General features: G+C 39.1%; 1 protein-coding gene across 3 annotated transcripts in view; it reads right to left on the bottom strand.

Annotated features, from left to right (window-relative positions):
* The window catches only part of LOC106881161 (uncharacterized), a 47,252-nt gene extending 37,870 nt beyond the window's left edge, over nt 1-9,382 (bottom strand). For all 3 annotated transcript variants that reach the window (XM_014931450.2, XM_052973156.1, XM_052973157.1), the window contains exons 1-4: nt 8,808-9,382; nt 4,012-4,150; nt 1,536-1,787; nt 1,109-1,237 (exon numbers count right to left, since the gene is read on the bottom strand). In XM_014931450.2, the coding sequence (XP_014786936.1) occupies nt 1,109-1,237; nt 1,536-1,787; nt 4,012-4,150; nt 8,808-8,888 (601 nt within the window). In that variant the 5' untranslated portion in view covers nt 8,889-9,382. The remainder of the gene's footprint in view (nt 1-1,108; nt 1,238-1,535; nt 1,788-4,011; nt 4,151-8,807) is intronic.
* Between the last annotated feature and the right edge of the window lie 1,202 nt (nt 9,383-10,584).

Below are 10,584 nucleotides of genomic sequence, written 5' to 3'. Positions count from 1 at the left end.
GGGGGGGGCGAGAGGCGCTGTTTGATACCACTCCCTCTCTCATTGTTATTACCATTTTGTCTCATTTTTTTTTTTACTCTTACTGACACTGCTACTTCCTTATTGCGTGATTTTGGACAAATTTACAAACAAGCTCATTATTATAATAGATTACTTTTTATTTAAGCAGAATTTTTTTTGTTTTGGAAACATTATAATCATTTAGTTTGCTTTATTTTGCCCCCCCCCGCCGTATCTTTGCCATGTTCTTTCCCGCACTCTTTTGGTCGAAACAGTTATATACCAAGGGAACAAGACATCATTTTTTTGGTGAAATTGTCTTGTGGCAAAATTTCCTATGCAGTGAACTTTCTTATGGCAAAATTTCGTTTGCAGCGAACTTTCCTATGGCCAAAAATCCTGAGGTGAATTTTCCTGTGGCAAACTTTCCGGATACACAACTGCAACACTCGGCATGCCTGCTATTTCATCTCTGGCCCACCATTCAACAGTGCCTCCTCCCTTATTGTAACTTGCAGCCCCATCAACCTTTGCTCCTAAGATTTCTCTGACACCATGCAACTCCGACCTCGACTCATTCATCATACACATTTCTCTTCCTTTTCCAGCCCTCGTTGCATATTGTCCACCAAATCTTGTACTAAACACTTAAAAACCTAACCCTTTGTTCGAAGGATTCCATCCCTCATGTGGTAACAAATTTTGCTTCCAAACCACATGATTCTGGATTCAGTCCCACTGTGTGGAACCTTGAGCAAATGTCTTCTACTGTAACTCTGGACTGACCAAAGCCTTGAATGTTGTTTTGGTAGATGGAAACTGAAAAAAGCCCAAAGTATGTGTGTGTGTACACATATATATGTTGGTATGTATATATGTGTATGTGTGAATATGTTTGTCTTTCCTTGTCTTGACAATAAACACTAGTTATAAATGGGTATCACTGTCTTATAAGTAGTTTCGTTCATTTACAATATTCTGTAAGTACAAGTTTGGCCACAGGGAAAATATCACTCAAGCAGATGACAGTAATAAGAACAACAAAAGTTACAGCAGCAAAAACAACAGCAGTTGTAAGACAACAACTGCAACAAAAAGAACAACTTACCCTCTGAACCATTTAATCCCTGCAGGTTTATTCGTTTTATAAATTTTCTGCAGTTTTCTGATATTTCTCGATTGAATAGCTTTCGTTTGTCTGGATCATCCTTACATTGGGCCAGAAACATGTGAGAAGCTGCAAGAAACAGAGAGGAGTTTAATTTATCATCGATGTCTCATCAATGTCTCATCTTTATAGATAGTCTTTCTATTGATATTTTTACAAATGTTGTCGTCCTAACGGTTTCTCAGACAAACGAAGGATAGAAACAAATACGACAAGCTGAGAGAGAAATTACTGAATACAGAAATGCATTCCATTCAACACTGCGCCGCCAGACACAAGAGCCTAGGTTTGATTCCACTTGGCTTCGTTTAGACTTACCGCCATAATAATAATAATAATAATAATAATAATAATAATAATAAATTACCTTTTGCATCTGCTAAGAAAGTCTTCCAGATTAAGTGACGTAGGTGTTTTGGCAGAGGACAGTTAAAGAAAATGGTCAATTTAGACCTGAGGAAGGGCCAGCGGTGAAGTAAGTATTCTATGCCTTCATAGGTTTGTTGAATAATCCCTTGAGATTTGGTGTAAGGTCGATGAGAATGAGAGATGGCTGAAGTGTGAAGATGGTGATTGACCAAACTGGTTACTTTGTCGTGTATTGATCTGTAATCTGTACCTGGGTAAAGAGATAAGAACAGATGTATGGTGGTTCCTAAGTCTTCCACAAGGCTTGCAATTTTTTGCAGGGTGGGAGTAAATCGATTACGTCAACCCCTCCCCCCAGTGCTCAACTGGTTCTTATTTTATTGATCTCAAAAGGACGAAAGGCAAAGTCAACCTCGGCGGAATTTGAACTCAGAACGTAAGGACAGGTGAAATACTGCAAAGCGCTTTTGCCTGGTGTGCTAACGATTCGTATTTCTTTATTGCCCACAAGGGGCTAAACATAGAGGGGACAGACAAATGGCTCAAGTCGATTACATCGACCTCAGTGCGTAACTGGTACTTAATTTATTGACCCCGAAAGGATGAAAGGCAAAGTCGACCTTGGCGGAATTTGAACTCAGAGCGTAACAACAGACGAAATATCGCTAAGCATTTCGCCCGGTGTGCTAACGATTCTGCCAGCTCGCTACTTCAGGACAGATGTATGTATATTTCTACTCTAGGCACAAGGCCTGAAATTTTTGGGGAAGGGGCCAGTCGATTACATCGATCACTGTATACAACTGGTACTTAATTTATCGACCCCAGATAAATTCCGCCGAGGTCGACTTTGTATGTATGTATGAATGTGTGTGTATATATGTATGTATGTATGTATGTATGTATGTATGTATGTATGTGTGTATGTATGCGTGTATGTGTGTATGCTTCTATGTATGTATGTGTGTATGTATGTGTGTATGTATGTATGTATGTATGTATGTATGTGTGTGTGTATGTGTGTGTATGTATGTATGTGTGTGTGTATGTATGTGTGTATGAATGTGTGTATGTATGTATGTATGTCATTGTTCAGGTACCACTCATTTTTGCCAGCTGAATGAACAGGAAGCAACGGGAAATAAAACGTCTTGCTCAAGGATAAAACGCGCAACCAGGAATCGAACTGACCACGTTGCAATCGCGAGCTGAATACCCTAACCACTAAGAGACACACCTACACACACACACACACACACACACACACACACACAGAGGCACGCAAAGAAGAATTCATCCCGTCACGAATACAACTTTGTATTGAAATAACAGAGAATAAAATATAGTTTCTAAAATACACCTTTCGTCTGTTGTCGTTGGACGAGACAACAAAGAAAACTGGAAACGATGTGGTAACACGTCTCCTCACAACTGTTACTTTGAGCCAGGCACAAAATATAATTTACAAAGGGAAGTCACTCTCAGTTTTATTATCACAGCTTATTTTTATATTTCTATCGTTCAACTTAAAATAATCTTTTCTATCGCAAGCACAAGGCATGAAGCTTGGGAAGGAGGGGAGATAGTCGATTACATCGACCCCAGTACTCAACTGGTACTTAATTTATCGACCCCCAAAAGGATGAAAGGTAATGACGACCTCGGGGGAATTTGAACTCAGAATGTAACGACGGGCGAAATACCGCTAAGGATTTCGTCCAGCGTGCTAACAATTCTTATTTCTTTATTGCCCACAAGGGGCTAAACATAGCGGGGACAAGCAAGGATACACAAAGGGATTAAGTCGATTACATCGACCCCAGTGCGTAACTGGTACTTAATTTATTGATCCCGAAAGGATGAAAGGCAAAGTCGACCTCGGCGGAATTTGAACTCAGAGCATAAAGACAAACAAAATACCGCTAAGCATTTCGTCCAGCGTGCTAACAATTCTGCCAGCTCACCGCCTTGTTCTAAAGGGTGGTCCGAAAGTCTTGTTACCCCTACCAGAAAGTCATGAGAACAATAGAAAAACAAGTAATTCACTAATCCAAAGAACGAACTGGATTTAATTTATTCACTTTCATTGAAGCTGTCACACATCGAGAAGTTCTGTATGAACGCCATCATTTTTGTGGCACAAAATGATGCGGCGCCATGTCCTGTGTGATATTTTTCGAAGCAGTGCTTTGGTGAAAAATACAGGACTGTTTCTACTTTTGCGGATTTACACCCATCACAGGGGTTTTTGGAACGTAACACCCGCGATAGATTACTGTTGTTGGTTACAGTGACTTGTACTTAAATTAATCAACCTAGGAAGGTTGAAAAAGCAAAGCTACCCCGCCGCCGGCGGATTTCGAACTCGGAACGTAAGAATCAGAAAAAACGCCACGAAGCATTTTGTCCAGCGCGCTAACGATTCTGCCAGTACGATGTCTTACTTTACACGTCTCACAATTAAATACAAATACCATTTTCTGTGGCTCTCATTGCTGTGTCCACGAAATGAATTCTGCTGGTCTGGCTGAGGTCGGTAAAGAATGGTACATGGCTGTCTTCCAACTGTTGTCTTATGGCATCGTTTAATGTCAAAATGTATTGTTTCCATTCCTGCGTAAATAGAATAAAAAAAAACTTAAGTAATAAACATTTTTTGAAAAGAATTCTGGTGAAACAGCAAGCAATTCAACATTCCCTTCTCATATCGTATCTGAGATAATGAATAACAAGGGAAGTATGGAAGGGATTGGACTTATGACTGTATGTTTGACAACAAAATAAGGGTGCTTTTTGGTTATCTCACCCCATTAAAAAATTGCCATTAAAAAATTGGGTTATCTCCCCACTAAAAGATTGAGCTTACGTAGCGACAAGAGATTGGATTAAAAGGATGAGATCCTTTTGATTCAATACTTCAACACATTATCAATGTTTGGCCTCCTCAATAGGAATGGTATGATTTGTTATAAAAATGTTATCAGGCGCAGGAGTGGCTGTGTGGTAAGTAGCTTTCTTACCAACCACATGGTTCTGGGTTCAGTCCCACTGCGTGGCACCTTGGGCAAGTGTCTTCTACTATAGCCTCGGGCCAACCAAAGCCTTGTGAGTAGATTTGGTAGAAACTGAAAGAAGCCTGTCGTATACATGTATATATATATGTGTGTTTGTGTCTGTGTTTGTCCCCCCAACATCGCTTGACAACCAATGCTGGTGTGTTTACGTCTCCGTAATCTAGCGGTTCGGCAAAACACACCGATGTAATAAGTACTAGGCTTACAAAGAATAAGTCCTGGGGTCGATTTGCTCGACTAAAGGCGGTGCTCCAGCATGGCCGCAGTCAAATGACTGAAGCAAGTAAAAGAGAGAATAGAGATTCAATAAAATGTTTAATTTTTTCGCTTTTCATGTTTATTAATTTTTTTCATTTTTTTTGTTTTATTGGTTAAACAATTTTTTAGTTGGGGGAGATAACCCAATTTTTTTAATGGGGGTGAGATAACCAAAAAGTACCAAAATAAGGACAATGTCTTTTATATATAATCTTTTATTTATTCCAGTCACTGGACGGTGGCCATGCTGGGGCACATCCCTGTAGGGCTTACTCAAACAAATGGATCTCAGTACTAGTTTGTTTTTTTTAGAAACAAAACCTGGTACTTATTCTATCGGTTTTCTTTTGCCGAACCACTATGTCACAGGGACGTAAAGAAACCAACACTAATTGTCAAGGTGAGGAAGGGAAATAAGCATAAACACACACGTATGAGGGGCTTCCATACAGTTTCTGCCAACCAAATTCCCTCTCAAAGTATTGGTCGGCTCGGGGAAATAGTTGAAGGTACTTGTCTAAGGTGCTACGCGGTGGTACTAAAACTAAAACCACGTGAACCAGCTATACTTCCGCTTATCTTTATTTTTTCTTTTATATTGTTTTGATAAAATTTAATTACAATGTCGGAGTTGTCTCCCCTGATTTTAGTCACCCAAATTAATCATTAAGTTAATGATTCTGTGTTTTTATTACAAGTATTAATACTAATTAAAATTTCTCGTATCCCTATGTTTTATTAACACCGACGTTTCAATTAAGACCAACCTATCCGCTCCGCTTCTCTGTATATAACCTACCATGATATTGGTGTTTCTTATCAAACGACTGTTACAAGTTGACAGGTGACAATTGATGGCGTTTCTGAAACGGCAGAAATCTACTTGAAACTCTCTTCAAGTCTCGGCTTGTCCCAAACAACCAGCATTGGCTTTTGTATTCTTTCACACTCTCTGGCCCCGAGACGATTAACACTATTCATTTGCATTGTGAGAAACAACAGAATATATAAATATGTTGTACAGGGTGTTCAAAAAGTCTCTCCGCAGTAACTATTTTATTGCAAAATAAATATGCATAAGATGGTATTAGACTACAAAAGAATATATTAGACTTTAGAAGACTTTTTAAAAAACTTTATAAGAGGTGTTGGAAGTGGCGTCCTTCATTTTCAATACATGAGTTGACTTTTCTACACATGTTTTGAAATACATCTTGGAGAGTCAGGGTGAAAAAATTCACTGCGGTGAGACTTTTTGAACACCCTGTATTTGTTTTGTCCTTTGGCCCAAAGAAATCTAACTGCAGTTAAAAGTGATTTTGAGAACTTGGTTATGAACGAACACGCGTTATTGGCAAGAATGGTTCGAGAGAATCCAAATATCCAATTTTTGGTGATGTGGTATCAGCACTACTACTCCTATCATAAAGCACAAGGCCTAAAATTTTGTGAAAGGGGGTTAGTCGATTACATCAGCCCCCAATGCTCAACTGGTACTTATTTTATCAACCCCAAACTCGAATGGACGAAAGGCAAAATCGTCCTCGAACACAGAACGAAAAGAACCGAATAAAATACCGTTAAACATTTTGTTCGACGCTCAAACGATTCTGCCAGCTCACTGCCCTATATAATCCTTTCTGTTATAGGCACAAGGCTTGAAATTTTTTGGGGAGGGTACCAGTCGATTAGATCGACCCCAGTACACAACTGGTACTTAATTTATCAACCCCGAAAGGATGAAAGGCAAAGTCGACCTCGGCGGAATTTCAACTCAGAACGTACAGACGAACTAAATGCCGCTAAGCAAATTGCCACTGTTCGATATAATAATAATATTTCAAATTTTGGAATAAGGCCAGCAATATTAGGGGTTTGGGTATTACATCGACACCAGTGATTTGCCGGAAGTAATGCTGCTAAGCGCTTTGTCCGACGCGCTAATGATTTTGCCAGCTAATAATAAATTCTTGCATTTTTTTGTATAAGGTGATCCAGAAAAATGCACAGGAATGTTTGACACGATTTTGTTGTGGATATATCATAATGAGAGTCTTGCTCAAGAACACAATTTGATGTCTGATTTAAAAGTGAACTCACAAAAAAAATTCAGTGCGTGAATGCATGTATAGATTGCATATATGTATGTGTGTGTGTGTGTGTGTGTATATGAGGGAGAGAGAGCGTGATAAAGATAGAGTGTGTATGTGTACGTGTGTGTGTCTTAGAGAGAGGGAGGGAGAGAGAGAGGGAGAGAGAAAGAGCGTGATAAAATGAGAGAGTGTCTGTGTGTATGTGTATATGTGCGTGTATGAGAGAGAGTGTGTGTGTGTGTGTGTGTGGGAGAGCTAGCGTGTGTGTGTGTGTGAAAAACAAAGAGAATGTGTGTGTAGGAGAGACTTTGTGTGTGTGTGTGTCAAGGAAAGTGTGTGAGAAAGAGAGTGAGAGAGAGAGTGTGTATATGTGTGAGAGAGAAAGAGTCTGCGTATGAGTGACAGTATGTGTGAGAGGAGAGAGAGAGAGAGAGAGAGAGAGAGAGAGAGAGAGAGAGAGAGAGAGAGAGAGAGAGAGAGAGAGAGAGAGAGAGAGAGAGAGAGAGAGAGAGAGTGAGCGTGTGTGTGTCTATGTGAGTAAACGTTGGCAAAACAAATTAACACAACTTATTGAGTTTATCAAAAGACTTGGCTTTCTACATCTCTAAGCAAAGATACCAAACATCAAAATCGAGGAAAAACACAACAGAAGAGCATAACCTTCGGGACACCAAATCGAAACATTGTAGGGTTTCATTAGGCATTAGAATGAGTAGGGCAAACTTTGATCAACTATAATGATTCAAGTGTAATTCCTTCTAATGTCTTTTAAAGCCCAGAAGCGGAAAGCAACGAAGATAAACATTATTAGAACGGGTTTTTAGTCTACTCTTTGCCAGTCATGAGGTCGCAGTGGTGCGACGAAAATTTTGGTACAACAAGAAATAACTGAAAAGTGAATATCACAGTTTTGTGTTTTTAGATGGCCAGAGAAAAACAACAGAGTTCTCTTCCACGATGTTACTGTTATATGTGTGTGTGCATACATATATACATCAATATATATATATACATACATACATACATATATATATATATATATATGTATATATTGATGCATACATATATCTACATATGATTAAGGCGGCGAGCTGGCAGAGTCGTTAACACGCTGGACGAAATGCTTTGCGGTATTTCGCCCGTCGCTACATTCTGAGTTCAAATTCCGCCTAGGTCGACTTTGCCTTTCATCCTTTCGGAGTCGATAAAATAAGTACCAGTGTAATTCTGGGGTCGATGTAATCGACTAGTCTCCTCCCCTAAAATTGTATGCGCGTGTGTATGTGTGTTTGTATGTGTATGTGTGTGTGTATGTGTGTGTGTGTGTGTGTGTGAGGGAGAGAGAGACAGTTATCCCAACTGCCACTACGGTTAACAACAGGTAATGGAAACTGCCGGTGCTTTGCTCATCATCTATTTATACATTTATTTATACGTTCAAAGAGAAAAGATCCTGTACAATTTCTCCATTATATATATATATATATATATATATATATATATATATACACACACACACACACACACACATATATATATATATATATATATGTATATATATATATATTATTGTATGTATATGTCATATTGTATGTATGTAAGAATCTGTATCCCAGCTTAATTGTTGTAGAGATTATGTTGCTAAGTGACAAAGAAATACTCTATAAACACACTGAAACATACACACATTTAAGTATTTACGTATGAATATATTCCAACACGGGTACATTTGTACACTATAAACATACATACATACACACACACGTATGTGTGTGTGTGTGTGTATGTGTGTGTATGTATGTATGTATGTATGTATGTATGTATACGCGTGTTAATACTACTTACCGTAGAAGATGTGATCGCTTCTTTACAGTCTGATAACCATTTTGGAACGTTAATGTTTTTCTCCTCGTTTCCTAAAGACATGTCGCTTTAACAAGTGACAATCAAATACTGCACTTACTTGTAAACCGGATCAGAGCGCTGGATGACTTAGGTACAAACTATTTGGGCGAAAGGTAAGTTTCGTGTCACAAAAGAAATATGAACTGATTCACACCGAAGCAGAAGAATTATGAATATAAACAAAAATACGTTATTCTTTCTCAACTAAGATACTGACTGAATCGTTAGCCCGTAGGACAAAATGCCTTGTGGTATATATTCTTAGCTCTTTATGGTCTGCGTTCTAATCCCTCCGAAGTCAGATTTGTCTTTCATCCTTTCAGAGTCGATAAAATAAAGTACTAGTTAAGTACTGGAGTCGATTTAATCAGCTAACACTTTTCTTCAAATTGCTGATCTTGTTGTGGGTCCGAGTGTAAGACTGGAGTATTTGTCCAGGCACCTAGTTTGGATTGCTCTTAGTTTTCCCCCTTCCTTCTGCTGGTTTGGTATAATTAAATTTAGGTTGATTTCACCTTCGGGGTCATTGAGATAATATTGTGTTAACATTTACGCCGGCTTTATATTACACTGTTGCTGATTACTGTGTCTGTATAAATAAAATTGACACCCAGTTTTTATAAAACAATGTGGTTTAAACAGTAATACCTCGCTCTATCACGGCTCACCTATCGCGGGTTATTATTTAAGCTTACGTCGGTTCCTCCGTGGTGTTGTTTTGCATTTATAACAAAATCAATATATACAAATAATATAAATAAAAATACAGTTCAGTATTATTTCTACTTCGCGGATTTTCACCTATCGCGGCGGGTTTTGGAACGTAGCACCCGCGATAGTCGAGGGGTTACTGTATACAGTAAAATTGATTTAAATTTTTGGCACAAGGCCAGCAATTTTGGGAGAGGGGTAAGTCGATTACATCGATCCCAGTGCTCAACTGGTACTTATTTTATCGACCCCGAAAAGATGAAAGGCAAAGTTGAGCTCGGAGGGATTTGAACTTAGAACGTGAAGACGGACGAAATGCCGCTAAATATTTTGTCCGGCGTGCAAAGTACACCTCTGACTACAAATATGTGATCAATGCTTTATAACCCTTGGAAGGATAGGAAGAGAAAGTTGGTACTCAATGTGGGTGGAATTCAAACATAAAGCGACGCAACTAAACACCACAAGGTATTTTGTCCGGCGCTCGCTTCCCTTAATAAAATTTGAAGGAAGAGGTTAGTCAACAATTTGAAGGAAGAGGTTAGTCGTTCAAATTAATCCCAGTACTTGACTGGTACTCTATTTCATCAACTCTGATAGGAAGAAAATCAAAGTTGACTCCCATAGCATTTGAACATCAAGATATTTTGTCCAACGGTCTAACGATTCTGCCAATCTACCGCCCACACCACAACACTTAATGAATGTCTAGAAATCCGGGGTGCGGGGTTAGTGAAATATATCCCCCACATGGTACTTGACTGGTGCTTTGTTTTATCATTCTCGAAAGGATGAAAAGTGCAGGCGCGTGGCCAAGCGATTAAGATCAAGGCCGACCTAGCACCATTTTAGGCTCCCGGACAAACCGATGCACCGGTCCCTGTAGTGTTATTTATTGACGGTAAACCACAGCAAACATAGATCATAATTGGGCCCTTGGATCTGTGAGGCCCCTGCGCAACTACCCACTTTGCCTATACCTATATACGACATTGGTCACGATATT

The sequence above is a fragment of the Octopus bimaculoides genome, chromosome 1 (assembly GCF_001194135.2).
Source record: "Octopus bimaculoides isolate UCB-OBI-ISO-001 chromosome 1, ASM119413v2, whole genome shotgun sequence".
NCBI classification, from domain to species: Eukaryota; Metazoa; Mollusca; class Cephalopoda; order Octopoda; family Octopodidae; genus Octopus; species Octopus bimaculoides.
The sequence above is the reverse complement of the archived record's forward strand: the minus strand, read 5'-3'. Positions and strand labels throughout refer to the sequence as shown.